The sequence below is a fragment of the Pleurodeles waltl genome, chromosome 3_1 (assembly GCF_031143425.1).
Source record: "Pleurodeles waltl isolate 20211129_DDA chromosome 3_1, aPleWal1.hap1.20221129, whole genome shotgun sequence".
NCBI lineage: Eukaryota > Metazoa > Chordata > Amphibia > Caudata > Salamandridae > Pleurodeles > Pleurodeles waltl.
Window position 1 is genome coordinate 579,255,315 of NC_090440.1, and position 24,844 is coordinate 579,280,158.

Genomic DNA, 24,844 nt, shown 5'->3' on the forward strand with positions numbered 1-24,844 from the left:
GGAATAGAGTGGAGTAGCATAGTGGGGTACAGTGGAATAGCACAGAGAAGAGTAGCGGAGAGTGGAGTGGCATACATTGGAGTGACGTAGGGTGGTGTACAGTGGAATAGCATACAGTGGAGTGGCGTATAGCAGAGTGGCATAGAGTGTAATAGCGTATAATATAGTGTTGTGCAGTGGAGTTGCATACAGTCAAATAACATTAAGTGGAGTTGCATTCAGTGGAGTGGCATACAGTGGAATTGTGCACAATAGAGTAGTGTATAGTGGAATGGCATAGCGTGCAGTATGGTACAGAGGAGTGATGTACAGTGGAACAATGCACGGTGGTGTGGCATAGAGTGAAGTGGTATATAGTGAAGTGGCATAGAGTGGAAAAGAGCACAGCAGAGCCTATTGGTGGACAGTGGGAGGTGTAGGGTAAGGTGAGGTATATTACAGTGGCATACATTGAGAAAGCATAGAGTGAAGTGGCATACAGTTGAGTAGCGAAGAATGGAATAACATACAGTGGAGTGACATAGACAGAGTGGCGTAGAGTGGATTACCATAGAGTGGAGTGGTGTAGAGCAGAGTTACATACAGTGGAATAGTTTAGAGTGGAGTAGCTTAGTTTCTAGTGGCATACAGTGGAGTGGTGTTGACTGGAGTGGCTTAGAATGGAGTGGCATAGAGTGGAGTTGCATACAGTTGAGTGGTGTACAAGAGTGGAGGGGCATAGAGTGGAGTGTTGTAGAGTACAGTGGGGTACAGTGTATTGGAGCACATGTAATAGTGTAGAGTGGCGTGGAGTGGCATAGAGTGGGATAGGGTTGAGTGGCACACAGTGGCGTAGTGTTGAGTGCAGCGGTGTACTATGGAATAGCTTTGAGTGTAGTGGCCTAGAGTGGAGAGGTGTACAGTGGAATGGCATGGAGGGGCAACATTGGAATGGAATAGACTGGAGTTGCCTAGAGTGGAGTAGTGTGCAGTGTAATATGGTACAGTGGAGTGTCATACAGTGGACTGGAGTATAGTGGACTAACCTAAAGTAGATTGGCATAGAGTGGAGTCATGTACATTTGGATAACATACAGTGGAGTTGTGTAGAGTGGAGTGGCATACAGTGGGTTAGTGTACAGTATAGTAGCATAGGGTGGAATAGCATAGATTGGAGGGAAGTACAGAAAAGTGGCGTAGACTGGAGTGTTGTGCAATTGAGTGGAGTAGACTGTAATAGCATTCAATGGTGCAGAGTGGAGTGAAGTACAGTGGATTAGCGAAGAGTGCAGTGGCATGGAGTGGCGTAGACTGGAATAGCAAACAGTGAAGTGGGGTATAGTGGAGTGATATAGAACGGGGCAGTGTAGAGTATAGTGGTATAGGGTGAATAGCATAAAGTGGAGTGGCATACAGTAGAGGGAAGTACAGTAGAGTGGCATAGACTGGAGTGCCGTGGAAGTGAGTGGCAGAGTCTGTAATAGTATGGAGTGGTGCAGAGTGGAGTGGCATACAGGTGATTAATGTAGAGTGCAGTGCTGTCAAGTGGAGTGGCTTAGACTGGAATAGCGTACAGTGAAATAGGGTAGAGTGGAGTGGCACAGAGAGGAGTGGCACAGAGGGGAGTGTTGTACAGTGAAGTGTAGTATTCGAAAGAGCCATTCAATATCACCAACCAAAAATAGTAATGCTGCACTCCCGGGGGCTTTAAGTATCACTTTGGCATGGAGCATTTATGAGTGCTGAATTAGAGTGACTGGGGATTGAAGAAAATACCTTTTTATTTGAATGCACGCAATGCTGATTAGGCGATATGCACAGGCTTTCAAAGTGAGCTCAGGAAGGCAAAATGCGTCGGGTAGTGCTGCAGGAGAATGGAAAGTTAAGCACTATACACTTTGTCATAAGATTTAGTGGCAACACTCCTTTGTATGTAGAAAGTATTTATGCAGCACTCAAACAGCAATAAAATAAAAACCTAATACAAGAAAAATCCCCAAAATAGAGCACATTTTAATAAATAAAATGACCCCAACATGAAAAAAATCCAATTAATAGAAACAGTTGTGAATTTCTGAAAATTGTAGGTAAAAATAGTGCCAAAAAGCACAAAGCTTCAATGGCAGTTAGCTGGTCACGCTGGACTGAGCGAAGTCAAAGGTTGAGGCCAAACACAATGGGCGCACTGGTTTGTTACAAGGACCGGATTGGTTGAGGTGGAAAGTTTACCTTCTAAATCAGTTCAGTTTCTTACTGGGAGCCTCCATTTGATCTTCGTGTTGGAGGGGACTGTAAGGAGATGGTTGTTGGCGAGAAGAGCTGGTCTTTAGTTACAGCGTCATGTTGGTGGAAAATGAAGGGCAGTAGTTGTTTAAGGAAAGAGCACCCTGAGGGTGATGTTGAGAGTCTGGTATTCGGAAGTTTGCATCAGCAGAAGGATGCAGGTCCTGGATTGGACTCTTTGAAGACCGCTTGTGCACGCTCGTTCAGAGACTGGGGATGGTTCTTTTTCAATGCAAGGAGCCTAGAACCTTTGAATTTTCACCTGAAGTCCTGTTCTTGCAGTTTGTAGGTTGGAGGAGCACATTTTGACTCCAGCCAGTCCAAGACCTGGGCACGCACCTCTTTGGGGTCAGGACTCACAGCGTCCATGAAGGTCCAGTTGGTGCTGGGCAGTTGCAGAGAAGGCCTCTAGAAGCTTGTTGCATCCCAATAGCTCAAATAGGAGGTCAGTCGACTGACCCTTGGAGTCACTCTGAGATCCTGGGTTGAAGTCAAGCAGTTATTCAGACTGCAGGCCAGTCCTCCTTCTGAATCTTCTCAGGGCTAGAAGTGTTCTGATGAGAGATTCTGAGGGTGCCATTTTATATTCAGTGGTAGCCTGTGTGGTTCTGGTCTGTTCCTCTTCTTCCCCTGGGTCTGGCTCCAATCTGTCAAGGGCAACAGAGGGCAGGTAGGCCCAGGTGTGGGCTGAATTTGCCATTGACAGGGCAGACCGCTTCAGAGGTCAGGAAGGAGGTGGTCTTGGCCCTCAGGCTACCATTTGAATCACTGGACTGGCTGAGTACCACTCAGGACATTGTGTCAGAAGAGGAACACCCTTCCCCACACCCAAGGCCCTTTTATCCCCTGTCTGGAAGGATTACACATCACACCATAGGAGAGCCACATCAGTGTTGTACATCTGGATCTAGAGTTGTTTACCACTGCGAACAGTCGCAAGACAAATTGTTACCACCTGATACTTTATTTGAATAATGATTTGTATTGGTCCTGTCTTTTTGTGTATACTGCGGCTGACATTTAACAGTACTATTTAGTAGAATCAAGGAATTCACCATTGGAAAATATACATAAAACTACTTTTAAAATCACTCTTATTGAAGTTGATCACCAAACACACTCTATTTTTAACGTCTTGTTTGCCAAATGAGCAATGTTGCTCTATTTCATTGATATTGTGTTTGTTAAACTCTGTGTGAGACTGAATCAGTTGTACCATCCTGAAGAAGATAGTTGCTATTAGTATTTTCACTGGATTCCTGTTGATATTTAAAGTGGCTCAGCAGTGGTATAATAGACGAACTGTGGTGTCTCACTTATTCCTCACTTTTCTGTTCTTTTGTTTTATGATTTTGGTGGTCATTACAACCCTGGCGGTCGGTGTTAAAGCGGCGGTAAGACCGCCAACAGGCCGGGGGGTAAATATTTTGCAATTACGACCGTGGCAGAAAGCACCAACAAAGACAGCCACTTTAACACTCCGACCACCACGGCGGTACAAACAAACAGCGCGGCGGTCACCGCCAACAGACAGGCGAAGGACAATGTACCACCCACAGTATCACAACAGGCCAATCCGCCACCTTTTCCGGGGTGGTTTCACCGCGGATAAGTATACGGCGGAAACAGGTTTTCGAAGGGAAAACGCTCACCTCTACACACCCCACGAGGAACGAGGACACCATGGACCCGGAACTCCAAATTCTCCCTGCGATTGTCTTCCTGCTCCTCTACCAGGAGCACGAATGCCGGCGGCGAAGACCACGGTGAGTACTGCACCTACGACACAGGGGAGGGGGGAGGGAAAAAACAGGGACACACACACATGCAACACCCCCACCCACGACACCACATATACACTAATACAGCATGATACATCACAGTTACAGACCCCAACCCCCCCCCCCCCCTGGAAGAATGCAAAGACAATAGAAAATTAGTGTAACCATTGTAATATATTAAAATCAAGTAGGCAAATATATATATATATATATATATATACACCATGTACAAAATATATACCAAGCATAGTAGTCCAGGTAGTGCTCCAATTAAGTCCGTGGAACACTGGGCCCACACGGTATGGGCGAGGCCCAAACAAGATCCCCGACCATGATGGAGAGAACACTGCAGGGGCATCAGAGAGCAACAAAACAGGCACCCCAGGGGGAGGGAAAGGGGTGGCACCTCAGCCGGTTGAGTGCACAATGCCAAATCCATGAGAGGTCCACATGCCCACTGTTCAATCCTAGGGAGTGCAAAGCCACAGTCTCTCAAGTCTCTACAGTGGGTGGGTTGCCCACTGTTCCATCCTGGGGAGTGCAAAACCAGTCTCTCAAGTTCTCTACAGTGGGTGGGTTGCCCACTGTTACATCCTGGGGAGTGCAAAGCCACAGTCTCTCAAGTGGATAACAGTCTCCACTGATTCTGGAGGGGGCATAGTGCCCAGAGTGGTTTATCCTGCTAAGGACAGAGGTAGTGGATGTATCCCTCCACTGGTTCTGGAGGGGGCTTGGTGCAAAGAGTGCTTCATCCTGCTAAGGACAGAGGTAGTGGATGACAGTCTCCACTGGTTCTGGAGGGGGCTTGGTGCCCAGAATGCTTCATCCTGCTAAGGACAGAGGTAGTGGATGACAGTCTCCACTGGTTCTGGAGGGGGCTTGGTGCCCAGAGTGCTTCATCCTGCTAAGGACAGAGGTAGTGGATGGATCTCTCCACTGGTTCTGGAGGGTGCATGATACCCAGAGTGCTTCATTCTGCCCGTGACAGACTCAGTAGCGTCAGTGCCCTTGGCACTCATGGGCCAGCGGTGCTTGAGACGGCGGTGCCCTGTTCAGCGGTGCTTGAGACGGCGGTGCCCTGTTCAGCAGTGCTTGAGACGGCAGGGCCCTGTTAAGTGGTGCTTGGAGCGGCGGTCTCCTTTGCAGTGACTCAGCTGCTGGCGGTCCTTCATGGCCCAGCGGGGCTTTTGCTAGCAGTCCCTTCTGTCCCGGCAGGGCTTGTGCTGGCGGTCCTCTCTCTCCCAGCGGGTCTTGTGCTGGCGGTCCTCTCTGTCCCAGCGGGACTTGTGCTGGCAGTCCTCTCTGTCCCAGCGGGGCTGGTGCTGGCGGTCCACTCTGTCCCAGCGGGGCTGGTACTGGCGGTGGCCTCCTGGGCAGCTGGGCTGGTGCTGGCCTCCTGGGCAGCTGGGCTGGTGCTAGCAGTGGCCTCCTAGGCAGCTGGGCTGGTGCTGGCGGTGGCCTCCTAGGCAGCGGGGATGATGATGGTCTTCTCCGCCGTGCTGCTCTTCCCAGACTTGCTGACTTTCTTGTGCCCCTTCCCCACCTTGGAAGGTGTCGCAGCTGACTCCACACTCCCACCGGGACCCCTGGGAGCGGCTTTGGTGGCTGAAGTCTTCCCCCTCTCCTGCCGGGCACTGGCCAACTTCTGATGCTTCACACGTGGGGGATTGTCTGTGCTGTGGCTCCGTGCCACACTGGCTGCCCTGGTGGCCAGTGCACTCCAGATTCCGGTGACTACAGGCACCACTGGTCCCGGAGATGTTGTGGCTGAGGTGCTAGTTCTAGCCCTAGAAGACGGACGGGGTGGGGGAGGTGTGGGAAAGAGGTCAAGGTTGGACAGGAAATGTTTTTTGGGAACACTAGGACGGGTAGCTGGAGGGGGTTTGGGAGTGGAGGAAGAGGTTGTGGTTGTAGGAGGTGTTCGTTTGCTGACTTTGGGTGAAGGTGCATGCGCTGGAGGCTGTCGTGAGGTGGATGGATGTTGGGTGGGTGTGTGCCTGCGTTTGTGTATCTTGGGAGGGGGCGTCACAGACACACTGGGAGAGGACACAGGGGACGTGTGAATGGTAGTGGGGGTGGTGACTGCACGTGAGCGGGGTGTGGTGGTGGGTGTGCTGGTGATGGTAGTAGTGGCTGTAGAGGTAGTGCATGCAGGCGTGAGTGTAGAAGAAACTGGGAGGGAGGAGGGAGACGAGGAGGAGGGGGACACAGTGGAGGCAGTGGATGTTGGTGTGTCTGCATGTGTGTGATGCTTGCGTGAGTGCTTGTGGAATGTGTGGTGCTTATGTTTGCCTGAGCTTCCCTTGTGTGTTGACGTGTGTGCATGCTGGTCTGTAGGTGTGCTTGTGATAGGCTGGGGTACAAGGGATTGGGTCTGGGTGGAGGAAGGTGGAGGGTGAGGCTAGACACAGGGACAATGGTTGCCATCAGTGCTGAGGCCAGAGTCTGAAAAGCTCGCTGAAGGGCCGCCTGACCAGAATGAATGCCCTCCAGGAATGGATTTGTTTGTTGCAACTGCCTTTCTACACCCTGGATGGCATTCAAAATGGTAGACTGCCCAACAGTGAGGGACCTGAGGAGCTCAATGGCCTCCTCACTGAGGGCAGCAGGGGTGACTGGGGCAGGGCCTGAGGTGCCTGGGGCGAAGGTGATGCCCACCCTCCCGGGTGAGCGGTCACGGGGCGAAGGCTGAGGGGCTGCTGGGAGGGCAGTGCTGGAAGGGGGGGTGGCGGCTGTACCTATAGATGGGGGGTGCACAGATGTTGCCGCCACCACAAGGAGCTCCCATCAGAGGACGAGTCCGTGTCACTGGTGTCAGCTCCTGTCCCCGCCGTGGAGCTCCCCTCGCCCTCCGTCCCACTGGTGAAGTCCGATTCCGTAGTGTGGCCCTCCATGACCATGTGGGATGCAGCCCCCTCGTGCTCCGGTGCCACTGCTCCTCCGCCTGATGATGCTAATGCACACAAGAACAGGGAGACCACAAAAAGGGGGACGACAGAAGAAAGACATGTTGAGTGCATGCATTACCGCTACCGTTGGTGGACACGACAGAAACAGAAGCCCCCTGCACTATGCCGTGCTCTTGGGCTCCACTGTTCAATTCCTGGGAAATAGCCTACTAGGCTATGGACGACATCTGCACACATGGATGACGCAGGGGCATGACGAGGTGTACTTGGCACTTTACAGAGGTGCGGTGGGGTGCCACATCTCCTGCCTTACAGAGGGACCTTGCCTACGGAACTCTCTCTGGCCTAGGGAAACCAACAGCCCACCTCCCCCACCCAGACACCTCCACTGCGTGCAAAATCAGCAGAATGCGAGTGTACTCACCCCCTTGTGTCTGCTGTGATGCCCTCAAGCGCCCATCCAACTCCGGGTACGCCACCGCCAGGATCCTGAACATCAGGGGGGTCATGGTGCGACGGGCACCCCCTCCCCCCACGTTGGGAGGCCATCCCCAGCTGAACCTCCGCCGTCTTCTTGCTCCAGCTGCGAATGTCCTCCCATCTTTTCCGGCAGTGGTGCTCTGTCTATGGTAGACCCCCAAAGTCTCGACGTCCTTGGCGATGGCACGCCATATATCTTTTTTCTGGTGGGCGCTGACCTACATGGGTTGTACAGTGGGAAGAGAAAGTTATTACCAACTGCACCGTCAAAGTGATTGGCCCCCATCCCTACCCTTGCCATGTGGCACATGCACTCACCATTGTTTCATGCACGCCACACTCTCCCCCCTTCCTTCTCACATCAACCCCTCTCCACACAGGCATAGCCCATACAGCATGCTCCCAGTGTACTTACCTGTTTGTCTGGAGGACTGTAAAGTAGCGTGTACTGGGGAGGACCCCATCCACAAGTTTCTCCAACTCCTCCGATGTGAAGGCAGGGGCCCTTTCCCCAGACACTCGAGCCATTGTCTCTTCCAGACCGAGGTCACAGCAGCACTTGCAGTGTAGGTCCTCTCCTGTCGAAGATCAGGTATCGAGTGATTGAACAGATAGAAAATGGCGGTCACGTCCACGGTGGTGCGTACGGTCACCGCCGGCATACATGGGATTGGTTCCTGGAACCCATAGGGTCCAATGTTAACCAATGCAGCATAGCGCTGCGGTCTTTGACCGCCTACCGCGACGGTGTACAACGCCAGCGCAGTTACCTCACATCCCATTGTCCCACTTTACAGGTCAGGCAGCCGCCATTTCAGGGGCCCACATGGCTTCGTTTTCAACTGCGTCACACATGCCTAGACTCAACACACATACAGGCCACTTTTTAGATTATGAATGGTGTTCTGTGTAAGCTGTGTGTACGTACCTCTGAGTTGTTTGACTCTGTGCTCGCTGTTGTCCTTCATAGGCACCGTCCGCTGGGACATGTGAGGAGATGGCGGCATCCTCCGGTGTACCGACCGTTGGTGGACATGTCGACAATGGAGGAAAGACATGTGATAATCACATACAGGCTTGACCGTGCCACAATCCAGGAACTGTGTACCCAGCAGGAGCCAGACCTGATGTCAGCTATCCGCCATCCCGCAGGAATCCCCCCTCAAGTGCGGGTGCTATCAGTGCTCCATTTCCTTGCAAGTGGGTCATTTCAAACAGTGGCCATAGCATCAGGGATGTCCCAGTCTATGTTTTCCAACCTGTTGTCCATAGTGTTGCCTGCCCTGCTGAAACACATGCGGAGCTACATCGTTTTCACTCAGGTGGAGGATTTTCCTACAGTGAAAGGTGACTTCTATGCCCTGGGACATATCCCCTACATCATAGGTGCCATTGATGGGACACATGTGGCTTTGGTACCCCCCCACAGGAGCGAACAGGTGTACAGAAAGTAGAAGAGTTATCATTCCATGAATGTACAGATGGTATGTTTCGCAGACCAGTACATCTCTCATGTGAATGCCATGTTTCCTGGCTCAGTGCATGACGCCTACATCCTGCAGAATAGCAGCATCCCTTATGTGATAGGTCAACTCCAGAGGCACTGTGTGTGGCTATTAGGTGAGCACCTGTAAGCTAGTCAGTGGGAATGGTTGTCTGGGTCTGGGGATGTCCCTCCAGGTTAGTGTGTGTCTAACAGTTGTCCCTCGCCATTTGCAGGTGACTCTGGTTACCCTAACCTGTCATGGCTACTGACCCCAGTGAGAAATTCCAGGACAAGGGCAGAGGAATGCTACAATGAGGCCCATGGGTGAACTAGGAGGGTGATCGAGCGGACCTTCGGCCTCCTGAAGGCCAGGTTCAGGTGCCTCCATATGACAGGTGGATCCCTATTCTACTCACCAAAGAAGGTGTGCCAGATCATCGTGGCCTGCTGTATGCTTCACAACTTGGCTTTGCGATGACAGGTGCCTTTTCTGCAGGAGGATGGTCCAGATGGCGGTGTTGTTGCAGCTGTGGAGCGTGTGGACAATGAAGATGAGGAAGCAGAGGAAGAAGACATGGACAACAGGGACTCAGTGATCCAGCAATATTTCCAGTGTATGGTCACTGAGTTGTCACTTTCCCTTACGATTTCACCGATCTGGGTCCCACAGTGTGACATCTGCTTTGATTCCTCATGGACTAGAGCTGTGTGACATAGGTATGTTGACATTACAAATGAAATAGCTTTTTGCCACAGTTATTGCTAATACAGTATTCCGAAATCACAGACTGACTCCAGATTGTTTTGTGCTTTAAGGGTGTTTATTTAAGTGCTCAGAATTTGAGGGAGTACCAAAATGGTGAGGGGTGATGGCGGAGGAATGTCCATGGCAGAGTCCAGTATATTAGAATCACAGGTGCATTGCCCAAATGGGCATAGGAAGTGGAGCTGGGGCAGTTTAAGGATGGACAGGGTGACAAAGTGGGACAGTAGGATGACAATCAGGGTGGTCTCATTTCTTGGCGGGGTTCTTGGCATCGTTCTCAGTCTTGTTCCTGGATCTCAGGGACCGTTTGCGAGGTGGTTCTCCTTCTGCAGGGGTTGGGGTGCTGGTGTGGTGGTCCTGTGGCGGTGCCTCCTGTCCACTAGCGCCGGCGGAGGTGGTGGGCAGTTCTTTGTCCAGGCTGGTGTCAGGGGCCCCTTGTAGTGCCACAGTGTCCCTCCTGGTGTTGAGTACTTCCTTCAGCACCCCTACGATGGTGCCCAGGGTGGAATTGATGGTTCTGAGTTCCTCCCTTAAGCCCATATACTGTTCCTCCTGCAGGCACTGGGTCTCCTGAAACTTGGCCAGTACCGTTGCCATCGCCTCCTGGGAGTGGTGGTAGGCTCCCATGATGGAGGAGAGGGCCTCGTGGAGAGTGGGTTCCCTGGGCCTGTCCGCCCCCTGTCGCACAGCAGCCCTCCCAGTTCCCCTGTGTTCCTGGGCCTCCGTCCCCTGGACCGTGTGCCCACAACCACTGCCCCCAGGTCCCTTTTGTTGTTGGGGTGGTGGGTTAGCCTGGGTTCCCTGTAGTGGTGGACACACTGCTGATTGACGTGTCCTGGGGACGGAGGTATGGGCCCGCTGGGTGGGTGCTGTGCTGATGTTTCCAGAGGGGGGATGCTCTGTGGTGGCCTGTGACTGGGTGTGGGGACCGACTGTCCCGAGGTCCCCGATGGGCCGGGCTGGTCATCTAGATCCAGTTGGACAGAGGTCATGTCATCACTGTGAGCCTCTTCTGTTGGTGGTGTGGACATGTGTGGACCCTCCTTTCCGGTGACGTTGGGTAGGGGTCCTGCAGTGGTATAAAAGGATGTTTATTTCATCTGTGTGTGGCATGGTGTGCAATGGGTGGGTGACCGTGTACCCCAGTGCTTGCATTCCTGTGTGGGACCTTGTGTGATGATGGTTTAGGGGGGGTGTATGGGTATGTGCACTGGCCATGCTTTAGTGATGGGTGTCCATGCTTTGTTGTTGCATGCAGGGCTTGGGGTTAGGATGTGTGGTTTGTGATGTTGGGACAGTTGTGAGGAGTTTGAGTGATGGCGGTGAGGGTGAGGGGGGTATGTGCTGGCAGGTAGGGTGGGGGATGTAATAGTAAAGATTTGACTTACCAGAGTCCATTCCTCCACCTACTCCTGCGAGGCCCTCAGGATGCAGAATCGCCAAGACCTGCTCCTCCCATGTTTTTAGTTGTGGGGGAGGAGGTGGGGTCCGCCGCCAGTCCGCTGAACCGCCAGGTGGTGTCTTGAGACCACGGAACGCACCTTCCCCCGTAGGTAATTCCACCTCTTCCTGATGTTCTCCTGATTTCTTGGATGCTGTCCCACTGCGTTGACCCTGTCCACTATTCTTCGCCATAGCTCCATCTTCCTTGCAATTGAGGTGTGCTGCACCTGTGATCCGAATAGCTGTGGCTCTACCCGGACGATTTCCTCCACCATGACCCTGAGCTCCTCATCCGAGAACTTGAGGTGTCGTTGCCATGCCATGGGGTGGTGTAAGTGATGTGTGGGGTGGTGTGTGGGGTGATAAGTGTGCTGATATGTAGTGGTGTGTAGTGTGAGGTGTGTGGATGTTCTGTGGGTGATGGTGTTGTGTGCCTGTGGATGCTTGTATTGTTGATCGTGGTGTCTCTCTCTGGCCTTCGTTCGTGCTTTGTTGTTGTAAGGGTTTTTGGGTGACGGTGTGTGTTTTATATAGTGTGTATGTGTATCAGGTGTGTATATTTCGAATTGTCCAATGTGGCAGTGGTTTGTAAATTTGTGTGTATTTTGAGCGCGGCGGTGTGTACCGCCAATGGAATACCGCGTGGATACGTGCGTTGTGATAGTGTGGACGTATTTCTGTTGGCGTGACGGTGGAGGTTTTGTTTTCGCCAGTTTATCACTGACCTTTAAAGTGGCGGACTTGTGTGGGTGTCTGAATTTTGGCGGATTTCGTGCTGTGGGTCATAATAGCTGTGGCGGTCTTCCGCGGCGGTGTGTTGGCGGTCTTCTGCACGGCGGAAAGTGGCTTTTACCGCCAATGTTGTAATGACCGCCTTTGTCTTTACAGTGCCTTGAACGTTGCTTTATTTATGATGCACGAGCCTTTTTAATAACTTTTAGAGATTTTTGCTAAAAAAGGATACATGTACTTTTTCTGTGTTATTAAATGTTTGTGTATTTTCTACAATTTCATGTGGTATTCGTTTTGGCAAATAAGACGTTAAAAATAGTGTGTATTGAACGAGAGTGGTTTTAAAAGTGGTGTGATATATATTTTTCCTAAGGGGAATTCCCTACTGTTTAATCGGTACCTTGTCCCTTTGATGCGTGGGTTCCCTTTGTTTTTTTTAAAAAACAGTACTATTTAGTACATTTAGAATCTAGGGGTCACGTTTTTTTTTTTCGCTTTTATTCTTTTTAATTGTGTGTTTGCTCATGATTTAATCTTTTTCATCAAAGCATTGATTATACCTGGGTTAATCAACGAATCTGTATGCGTGAACACTAACACATGAACCACTTTCAAACTGGCACAGCTTAGCGTCCAGCCCCATGTGGTTCTTTTCGTTGTGACTCCGATATGCCAATAATTCCTGTTTGGTGTTTTTCAAATACCCCGATCATATGTCCCATTCTTTATTGATTTTTAGCATATTACCCATGACCAAGGACCTGATGGTGCAAAACCATGTTAACTAACAACTTGAACACTTTTAAAAATAGTATTGTTCAACACGTACAAATTACTAGACAATGGGAAATACTTGGTTTACCTTTCGACTATGATTAACATACAGCAGCTTTGCTCCTTTTCTGTATTCTTCACAGCGCATCTATAAGGGCTTGGAAAACTCAGCTCCGTGGCTTATCGTGGAAGGATCGGGTGGCACAGCAGACATTCTAGCTGCCCTCATGAAAGAGCCTCACCTCGCTCTACCAGACGCCGTTGAGACCCAGTTGAAGGAAAAGTTTCCAAAGGAAAGCTTTTTCTGGGACGACATTCTCAGGTGGACTGCAATAGTAAGATATTACTGGGATTGTAATGATTACAAGCTGCCAAATGTTGTTACCAGCCAAATGTTCTGCTGATTTTAAAGTGTTTTTTTCTTTGCTACACGGCTCTGCAAACCCCACATACATAATTAAATATTGTGTTTTATTTAATTTTGGATTCGCCTACAGACAAACATAGCACAACTCAACACTGTGAATTGACACGCACATCTCTCTCCCTTAGTTAAAATCAGAAGTTCAAATCAAAGTTTTATGACATTCAAATATAAATCCATTTTGGGGTGACTTCAAAGATTAATGAACTGTACTAGCAGAGAAATTATGAAACTGAAATTTGGGCCATCCATGATTACCAGTGGTCTGTATAATTCTGATACCACACATTTTTAAATGATGAACTATGAGCATTCTATCGCACCAGTAAATATTAGGTGCAATAAAATCTGCAACCTGAGATACATTTCTGCTTGTCAAAGACGAGAATATCCGATAGGGGAAATCTCCTAGAAAATACATGAACATATGTGATAAGCACCAAAATTCGCCTGTTATAGGCCATTTTGTGGATGAAAACGTAATAAGTGAAAAGTATCGCACCTGAAAAATTCTAAACATCAAAGCAATGACACTAGACGCCGTATTTCCTAATGATATGTGATAATGCGGTCTACAAAGAATTACCTAGGTCTGATCTCAGCAATTCACAAAAGGAAGCAGTGAGAGAGAAAAAAGCTAGGGAAACTGGAGAAGGAAAGACCAATATAAAAAGGTTTACAAGAGAGAAGACCAGTTAGCGCCCCGGTGTGAGAATGGTACTAGAATCATATTCTACACCTCTTAAAGACCTAAGCAAATCTTGTTTTTTTAGAAAAATGACCAAAAGACTTGCAATGTAGGGGTGGTGCAGTTCTGTGAGAGTTAAGAACACCACAACTTAATTTGGTGTGGTGTTCTAAACACCAGGGCCTTCCAGGAGATATTTGCAAGCTGAATAAACTGCTTGGATATGGGAAATGTATGTGTGAGGAACAGACTGTTCCCTCCTCTCTAAAGAGACAGTTATAGTGATTTAGACATGATTTGTGTTAACTGTGCTTATATTTAAATTCACAGAACACCACCATTGTATCTGGTGTTAATTATTAAATGAAGGGAACTTAGACTAGAATGTAACTTAGACTCGGACACTTGCTATTATAATGTTTCCTCGTGACATTGTCATTTTGTCAGACTTCACCAAATATGAATGGATCTGAATCCTCTATCTGTGTGGAGATCAACCAATTGTAGTTTGTCCTTTCCACAAATTAGCTCCCATAGCTATTGACTTCTCTGTAGTCAACACAGCCTTGGAAGTTAATTATATTACAGAACTGACGTAGACCAAATATGAAACATTCTACAGGAGTGCTATCCTTCAGATCCCATTCTTCTGATTTAGAGTGGGTCTTTTTCAGAATAATCTCGAACCAAAGGTTCAGTGGACGGACGTGCTTTGCACTGCTCGCCTATGATATCTACCCAGTTTACATCTGGTGCCTATGAAATAGCAGAGTCCTGGGCAAAATTAGAACAGATCATATGCCCGCTCAAAACAACACATCATTTAACTACTTGATAATCAATTTTGTTTAAAAAGCTGATGCCACACAAAAAACATGAATTTGAATTCAAATTGAATGATCAAATAAGAATGTTTCTTGGTGCTTCTATCTGACCTTAAAATTCCTCAGAATCAAGAAAGAAATAAGCCTTTGTGTCTTTTCAAAATCTAAATGACTTCTCTTAATATTGAGAACAGTGAAGGGGAATTCCATTTTAAGATGGCTACTGCACAAAACCTTCAGCGTCCAAGCTTGACAAATCTGGGTGAATTGCCCCTGGAGGTTAGAAATGCGAAAAGTCTTTAGGTAAATGAATGCTTAGGGCCATATGTACGAACACATTTTCCCATTGGTACAGAATGGGAAAAACCCTTTGCTACATCTGGCTCTTAGTGTACTAATTGGATTTGTTAAACTGTTCATTGGAAAGAACATACATATATTTTAGTTTAAAAAAATCCATGTAGAAAGAATGAGAGGCTCAGATGATAAACACTGTTAATCAGGTCCATTGCAAGCAGGTTTTTTCAGTGAAAGACAAAATGAAAGAGTACAATGACAACAAAAACATGCTAGCATCAAATTTGCATGTACCAGTGGAGGATCTATCAAAAAGCATATCAATTTGAAGAGAAATAAAGGACCAGCTACTTTTGGATGAATCATATGTAACAGATGTGGGTGCAGGGCTAAGAGGGAAAAGAAACAAATCACAGTATTGCCTTATTCTTTAACTGGGTAATAAAAACAGACATCTACCTTGAACTGGTGAAAAGAGATCTGTGAAAAATCAAAAGAATACATGCATGTGGCAATCTATCAGGGGAAGAAAATATTGCTTTGAAATCGCTACAAGATGTCAATACATTAAAAATAAAAACACCTGCCAAAGGAGGTAACAATGTTCTAATGGACAAAGTGAACTAAGTGTCAGAGGCAGAAAGGCAATTACTAGACATGAGACATTATCAAAAATAAATTAACAGTAAATGGAAATTATTAACAGTGATGAAAATGATGGTAAACCATGAACCAAAACGGAAGAAATAGGAACACTTGAAGCTAACAGACAATGAAGAGCACAGATCCCTGAAACTAAATCATCCTATGATGCCCACTGAAAGCTTCCTGCCAAAGAACATAAATAGCTTCATAAACCACCTGGAAGACAAATTGCTTTAGCCAAGAGATCAATATTTGAATGAATGTCTTCTAGTGTTTACCATTTTCTCCATTAGACCTAAGCTCCTGTTTGCAAGACTCTGGGAATCTCCACAAACACCTGCGAATACTACGTGGAATACGAATTACAAATTGATAATGCTAGACGTGGTTCCATGGTATGCCAGCATAGAACATGATATCATAATGAAAGCATGAAAATATTTTTCGGATAAGAAAATCATTCACTTCTATAAACATAACAATAAGCTACTGGAAATGATAGAAATGTATTGGTGTAATAATATCTGCCTATTCACCAGGCACATATTTAGACGAAAACATGGAAGAGCACTCGGGTTTTTATTTTCACCCAACTATGCTAGCCTAATGATGGGTGAGTGGAAAAAAGAAAACGTATAGGCTGAAGAATATGAAACCTATGTCAACAAAGTTGTTATGCTTCATTGATTAACTTGTTATTAAGTTGAAACCTACTATAACAAACTACACTCTAACATGCAAACCTAAGGTGCACATATAAGAAAACAGTGAGTTGAGGATAACCTTCCTCTGCACTGAAATTAATGTTGGACAAGGAATGGTCCAAACCACTCTACAAAGGGAACTGACAGCCACCAGTTCAATAAAACATGGAGACAGTTTCCACCAGGAACAATTATAGTGGATTATACCTTATGGAGAATTACTGAGGATAAACGGAACTACACAAGCTAAGAGGAATCGAAAAGATAGTCAGGATATAATGAAGAGATCCAGAGCAACAAAGTATCTATCTAAGATAATTCAAAATAATCAGTCTGATTGGAAATATTTTCCAAGTCCAACAAATCAGGTGCTGGTAGCCAGGATGGAACGACATTCGGGATTAGGTCAAAAAGAATAAAAAACAGACATTGACCTTTGACAATAAAATTAGTGGATACAGAAGAAGGGTCAATATGGCTTGGAAATTAAGAACTGGAAAAAACAGTTATTCACAAACTTCAATTGAAAATAACATAAAGACACACTAAGTTTGTCTCAACATGCTGCAAAAATAGAATTTGAGAAAACAGGAACACACAACCCATATGCATTTCAATCATATGCACACATTGGAAAATCATGAAGGAACAGAGAAACGAATTAAACATTCTAAAAAAGAAATTAATTCTCAAATGAAACCATTTTTATGCATAAAATGCAACAGTGAATGACAGTCTCATCAAATTTTGCATGATCAGCAGTCCAAGAGAATGGTGAAAAGGAAAGTACACTTCCCATGAAAATCAATGAAAAGAAAACAATGACATTGAACCCAGTGAAAGAGGACAATGGACCTTTTCTAAAAATCAAGGCCGCATGAGGCTGAAATGGATCCGGTTTCACTGTGTGAATAATACACGCACTTTTATCCACAGAAAGCAGGTCAAGTCGTTTGTACAGAGACAGCTTACTGGTGAATGGAAATTAAGGATTCGTTTTCCTGTACCCCACACCACAAGTTCAAATCCCAGAAAAACATGACCAACGGATGGATATGTATCTATAAAAAGATCTGAAGCCAAAAAAGAAAAGGAGGATAATAACATTTGTGCTTCCCCCCACATTATTAAGCTGCTCCAATTCTACCATTCACTTTCTAAAAAGTAGCAGCCTGCCAAAATTCAAGTTCTCACACCCCATTTAAAGCTGGGGAAATCACTGTGGTTTTCAAATGTGGAGCCTCAGCTAGCTCTAATTTCAGGATCCCCAGACCTGGCAGCTCACCTGCCCCTGGGCTACCAGGTAATATTGATAGCCGCTCAACCCCATTTACGGTTGTATGATCGTCACACGATTTCCTAGTTTGAGGCACCTCAGCTGGAAACTCAATTATTAGCCCAACTTCCTGAATGTCAGGGACAATGTTTTTGTATTTATCAATACTAAGCTCCCACTTAGGGAGTTTATTGTTGTAAAACAAATAGATTTCCTAAGTGAGCGTAAGAAATAGGTGTCCGCTTGGTTAAGTTTCCTGTCTTAAGTGCAACTATCTAAAAAGCAGCTGCATTGAAGGCTTCAGAGATCGTAGCTCACGAGGCAGGGGTCTCCAAATTGGGAGGTCAGTCCTCCGCCAGACAAACCTAAGTCATAGTTCCGCTGATCTGGCAGGCTTGTGGGCTGTCCATCATTCTTTAAATGACCCCCTCAATTTGAAAGAATATTCTGACCCTTCTTCTTTACAAAAAAGTTAAGGCTGACATTAGGTCGTACTTTAAGAAACTGAATCCATGCCTTTACTGTTTTTCGACCGATCTGTTCACTAATTTTCAACCTTTTTGGACAGCGTAAATGGTTTGAGAGAGACCTCAGAATTAGCATTCCTTTCCTGCTATGTCATTATATCCATAAGGCCGACAAGGGGAAGTGCCATCATCAAATGTGAAGTACATAACAAAGTACATAACAAAGCTTCATTGTTTTAAAAGTTGATTATAAAGCAGAAGTTCGGGAAAACCAATCTAAAAATAGTGCAGCAGTACAGCATTTAATTAGAATAATACTTAAACGATATTGCAGTTCCAGATTAATGCAACGTAGTTCTATCCACCAAATAGTTTTAGCACTTTTAACATCAAACCCCTGGAAACCTCCTGTAACAAACTCATGCAAAGCAGAGCACAGCAGCACACCTACATATTATATGTTTTGAAATATGTTTTGAAGCACATGGTTATTCCATTTTATAAAGGTGTTATTACTAATTTAGAACTTATTATATTTTGGTACATATTAATAATTGTACATTATAATCAATTATATGTTTGTGTTTTCTAGATTCATAGCATCATTTCCCAACAGCATTTGCTAACATTACATGATTTCGAACAAGAAAGTTCAGAGGAATTAAGCACAGTAATTCTGAAAGCTCTTGTCAAAGGTAGGATTTATTAGCTTACTTTATACAACTGAATATGTTCACTATTTTTTATCAAAATCCTGATTGAGGCTTAAAAAGTGTTACATGTTCTTAAAAAATATTATTATCCCTTACGAAATGTGGTGGGGAGAATTGCATGTTCGTTTATGTTTAAATCCACCTCCAAAGCCCTTGTTACAGGAACATGTTAGGCGAGTAAATGTTGATAATATGAATATTACTTTACGTTCTATTGAATTATGTTGTATTCCGACCTGGGAAGTGGAGAAGAAAGCAAGCAACACAATTCTATACCTGAATGGTAATGTTTAAGAGCAGATGGACGACGATGATGTGTTAGGGTAGAAAGTAGATCAAAACCGAGACTTTACATATTGCATGGGGTGCATGAGGTAAAGAAAACAACTGGTTGAATAGGGATTAGGTCTGTGTGCACTACCTGGCCCCTCCCCACGTCTCCGATCTCCTTTTCCTCTTGTCTTCTACTGAAGGAGCTGAGGCTGCAGCGGGGGAGAACAAGTATCTGACCTGACTTTATTCCACATTACCAGGCCATAAGGTGACTGCCGAGCATGAAGCTCCCCAACGGAGAAATAGGAGACAAAGGTGGATTCATGGGGAGTCAATATTGTTTACCAAGTAAGCCCTTGTCGTGGAAGTATGGAATAAGGGGATCTAGATGTCAATTAGGAAGGTTATTTATTAAAGCAGATATGGGCAGTGCTAGAATTCAGGAATAAAAGGCATTAAAGAGAGTGAGAGTAGAGTGGTGTTGAGAGGAAGTGGCTGAATCTTAGTTACTGCGTTTCATATGGTACTTTCCTGCTGTCTCCCTGATGCTGGCATGCAATTAGGATGCCTAGCGACAAGCACACACCTTTGCCTCATAGTGCAAGGGTGTGTTTGTGCTTCCCTGTCCCTGTTGCTCTCTTTGTCCATGCCTTGCTCCCTCCCGCTAGGCGGGCTGTCTAGTGGAGGGTCAGTGTTGCTACCGTTCCCTTTGTCAGTTTTTCCCAATTCCCCTGGCGTGTGAGGTGACTTTATGATATGCAAGCTTAAGTTAACCTCAGTGATTAAACAAAAGAAAAGCTTAATTATACCCACTCAGCATCAACGGTATCAAGGGTATGCCAACTTCAGCAGTGGCACAAATGTATGTGACTGCCTGTTTATGTGTATCACCAGCTAGAGCTTTATATTTAAAAGTTGATTGATCTCAAGATGATGTACTCTCGTAGTTTCATACAATTCATAGACAGTTTAGGGGCAGAATCTAAAACAGTCAGCTGTCAGGGAGATTTACCACAAATAGGGAAACCAAACATGCATGTTCCTTCTCTTGTTGCTCAGTTTTAGAGACTTTTTTAAAGTTCAACTGGAGCATGACACATACGTTGTTGACATTCTTAGACCCAAACCACACAATTCTGCCTGCATAATGTACTAATGAGCTTATTTATAAATTATCAAGAGCCTCGGTAGCATTTGAGCTCGGTTAATCTTAAAATCAATGTGTATGCAACATAGTCTAAACCCTAATGGCTAATTTAAGGGGCATGTCAGTTAATGCCTGACAAGAAGGTGCCAGCCAACCCCTGTAAGAACTCAACCCTGCATGCCCCCCTCCTCATACCAATATCTGCCCCAGGAACCCCATTCCCTGGGGCCCAGTGTAAATATTTAATCTTTTTGGATGGCTGCATGGCCCCCATTCAGGCTGATCTCCGCCCCAGTGATCCCACCCCTGGGGTCTGGTAATTTTTTGGAAGGGGAGGGGTGCTGTGCGGCGCTCCTCCCTAGGCTGATCTCGGCCCAGTGAACCCATCCCGGAAGGCCTGGCCTAATTTATTTTATTTTTATTTTGGGGAGGGGGCCTTGTGGGCCCCCCTCCCAAGGCTGATCTTAGCTTCAGGGATGTGACCTGGGTACCCCCTGGGGCACCCAGTCTCAATGTTGGGGACCTCGAGTAGAGGCTGAAGTCCACTACGGTCCCAGCAGCCTCCTGCCTCCTGCGAGAGCCAGCACTGCTGTCACAGAGAGGGACAAAAAGCAGTTCCCTCTCTGTGATAACAATCTTTTCTGTGTCTCCCTGCCTGCATCTCTGTGGGTGGGCAGACAGAGGAAACCTCCCCTTATATGAAGGGAGAACTGTTTGACAGCTCTCCCTTCTTCAGAGTGGAGTGTATGCTGTGGTTTGGCGGCAGCTGTAAAAGCTGCCACCAAGCCACAGCAAACAGCTTGTCCCTGGAGTGGGAACCTGGGACACAGCAGGAGTGGGGGCTTGGGTAAAGGAGGTCCCCAGGGCCATCAGTGGCTCTTTGGGGGGGACACATGGCCCCCCTCCCAAGAAAATAGTTCTGGGGAGTTGGTGGTCCAGGAACCCCTTCTATTTTTTTACAGTTGCCTGGTGAGTTGGTGGTCCCCTGGGCTGTGTGGGGGCCCACCACACTGAAATACATTATAGCCCTGGGGAGGTGGTGGCCCCTGGAGAAGCGGGTGGCGTGCGGCCCCTCCACATTAAATTTAACAATAGCCCCAGTGACGTGGTGTTCCCTGTGGCTACGGGAGGCCCGGGTGGCTCTCCTATACAATTCATGAAAGCCCCAGGGAGGTGGTGGTCCACCCCACATTAAAATTAACAATGCCCCTGGGACTTGGCCCACCCGGGGGCTTCAGAATTACAAAGCGCTAGAGACCACACTTTATTTTTTTAAACATTTTTGTGGTGGATTCACAACCCCGTCACAAATTTTCAGTAAAAAAAAAAAAAAGAATGCAGTCACCACTAAGTGGCTATAGTTAGGACTATGTTTCCATAGAAAAATCATTTTTTGACTTGCCTCCATCTTTGGCGTTTTTTGACAGATCTTTATGAAATTTTCCCCAAAAAACGTGTTCTGGTGATTTCTGTTGTGCATGGGAGGTTCAGGGGTGATCTGTCAAGCGGGGCCCGAGAAAAAAGGGGGTAAAACAAAGTGTGTTTCCCATGTTAATTCCCATAGGAGTTTTGAACACAACTCCAGCCCGAACCAACGGAGAGAATTACACCAAATTTGGCAAAAAGTTAGCTGCCAGTACACAGATTGAGCTTTGTGTTATTTGGTGTAAATCCATTCAGTAGATTGTGAGAAACTACAGGAAATCCCAAATTATATATCTGTGATCACGATGACCCCGCAAATAATAACAAGCTTGTGCAGAGCTCTGATTGGCTGCCAACACTTCAACCAGGAATTGTTGGCAGCCATCTTGGGACTCGTCTTCACACGAAAAGTAAAAAAATAAGACAAGGGGGCAAGGTAGACTCACCCAGAGGGACCCCCCAGTGCTAAAAATCACTTAAAAAAATTAATAAATTAGCAGTGATTTCTTTGCAACATCGCAAATTCAGGGAAAGATTTTGAAAAAAAAACAAGCCCGGCTTTGTTTTTAAGAAGGCACCAGGTTGGCCAGGTCCTGGGGGCATTGACATTTTGAATGGGGGGGGCACTCTGCCCACCCGCAGCTCCAGGGACCACCAGCTCCCCGAGCCTTAGATCATTAGGTGTGCAGTGGGCTGCCCGGTCCCCCCTTAGCCCCAAGGACCACCATCTCCCCAGGGTTAAAGATATTCTGTGTGCGATGGGGCCACGCAGCCCCAGGGACCCCCACCTCCATGGGGCTTCAATAAAATATAATACAAGGGGCTGAGTAATATCAAAATAAATGCAGGTGGACTACCCGGCCCCTCCACAGCCCCGGGGACCACCACCTCACTGGGGCACTTATGTAAATGAGTGCAGAGGACCACGCAGGCCCCCTGCAGCCATGGGGACTGCCACCTCCCAAGGGCTTTAAAGAAAATGGATGTAGGGCTGTGGGGCTCCCTGTTTCTGGAAACCACCACCACCTCCCCAGGGATTCAATTAAATACAATGTGTGGGTGGCTGTGCTGCCCCATGGAACCTCGGAGGCCACCACCTCCCTGAGGCTTTAAACAAATGCAATGCGTGGGGCCAATTGCTCTCTCAAAGCCCCAGGGACCACTGCCTCCCGGGGCTTTAAACAAATACAATGCAGGGATCATGTAACCCCCCCAGAGCCCCATAGACTGCCACTTCCCCAGTGCTACAATAAACAAGCATTTGCAATGCAACCTGTCTCTCATTTGCTCGAGTTAGAGCTATTAGCATTGTAAACTCCTAACCAGACTTTTCTTGCCACATAAATTGAAAGGAAAAAAACTAGCGAGATCACGCTATGTAAAACCTAGCGCAATTGTGCTGTGTGGAAAATAAAATGATAAAGTAGTGCAAAAATCAGGCTGAAAACATGGAGCCTCGTATGTTTTCAGTAGTTGGCCGGTGTGCTCAAGGAGGGCTAAACACCAGAAAAGGCATGACGTATGCATGCCTTTCAATAATGAAATCAAGTGGATTTTAAAAGGCAAGCCCATGAACCAATGAAAGTGACCGGTGTGACATGGGCGTGGTTAAAAGCCCAAAGAGATTACAACAGGTTGTACGCTCAAACCTAAAAATTAAGGTGGGCTGTTGCAGACCCCGAGCCCCGGGGACCATCATCTCCCCTGGGCTAGATTATATTGGAGGGGGGGGCAATAATGGCCCTGGGGACTGCCACCCCCCAGGGCCAGCTCCTTCTAAGCCACTGTAATGCCACCCCTGGGACATAGCTGTTTGCTCTGACATGGCAGGAGCTTTGACAGTTCCCGCCAAGTCAAATCAAACACTTCATTTACTGCAAGTGAGAACTGTTAAACAGTTCTCACTTGCAGAAAGTGAAATTTTTATCCATTTCCCTGCACACAAATATGAGTGCCGGGAAACAGATGAAAACATAGCTCCAGCAAGCAGGGAACTGCTATTTAAAGCACCTCCCTGCCTGTGAGAGCAATGCCAGCTCCTGCATTATGCGGGGAGCATGTTAGGACTGTGGGGGCCTTGGGGCTCCCCCCTGCAGTCCTATCACTCTCTCTCCTCATAATGGGATGGAAGAGAGAGAGAGAGAGAGATTGTCATTGCAATGGGCTCTCCATACAATGACTTCAAAGAGTCAGACTAGCAGGATGTTTGATATAAATGTTATAGTTAAGTTTGGATGCAGAGCACAACAGAGACTAACTTCTGGCTGAATGTTCACGGTCTTGTGCTGTCACTCAGTAGGCTGAAAGTTCAAATCCTCATATCGCTTGGCAGTGTGTCTGTTTATTTTCTAGTGTTTTCACTGTTAAACATTCATAGTGATGGAACGTTGAAGTCTTTTAACCCTCAAAATCTGTGGGTTGAATGTCCAGTCTGGACAGTGCACAGTAACGAGTTGCGCTCTCCCTCTCAATCGCTCACTTTCTCTCTAGTTCTCAGGGTTTGGTGGTTGTGGGAGGTTGGCTGCCTGGCCTGCCCAACCGCTGCCAGGCACAGCCTAATGAAAATTATTATACAATCCAAAAACCATAGATATTCACTGAAAAAAACAAAGGTTACTGGGACAGTGTAGTTAGGAAATAGAATTTAAAAAAACATAAAAGTTCACTTAAGAAAGCAAAGGTTAAAGGGACGTCATAGTTTGGCTGACATTTTAAACATACAAAACCATAGAAATTCATATGTTATAGTTAGTTATGTCAAGTAACTATGGGCCAGACATACAAAGTTCTTTTGCATTTCTTAATGGTCAGAAACGGTATTTCGGACCGTTAAGAAATGCATAAAGGGCTTTTCTCATGCACAATCTGTTAAAGGAATCGCAAATTGCGATTTCTACCCTGTAGAAATCGCAATTTGCGATTCCCAGAATAGGAAATCGCATCTAGAGATTTCCTATTTGTGATCCCTGTTCTGATGTCCTAAGCATTTCCTAAATGCAACTTTGGCATTTAGGAGATGCAATTACCATTGACTTGAAGTCAATGGTAACCTGGTGCAATTGAAAAAAAGCACCACATATGTGTGCTTCACAGATGCACCCTTATTTTTGGGGAGCACCAAGGGGGGCATTTTGCCCATTGCCATCCTTGGTTTTGCATTTCCTAAAAAGCGATTTCCTAATAAGAAATCTCTATTTAAAAACGCAAAACTGGCCCATTGACTTAAATGCAATGGTATTTCTTAATAACGATTTCCTCTGTAAGAATCGCTATTATGAAATCGGTATCTTAGTACATTGCATTTTTCATTTCTTAAATAGTGATTTCT

General features: G+C 46.5%; 1 protein-coding gene across 1 annotated transcript in view; it reads left to right on the plus strand.

The window, feature by feature from the left end:
* TRPM5 (transient receptor potential cation channel subfamily M member 5) overlaps window positions 1-24,844 on the plus strand; it is a 462,539-nt gene that overhangs the window by 85,713 nt on the left and 351,982 nt on the right. The window contains exons 6-7 of the mRNA XM_069221458.1: window positions 12,777-12,968; window positions 18,551-18,653. Of these exons, the coding sequence (XP_069077559.1) occupies window positions 12,777-12,968; window positions 18,551-18,653 (295 nt within the window). The remainder of the gene's footprint in view (window positions 1-12,776; window positions 12,969-18,550; window positions 18,654-24,844) is intronic.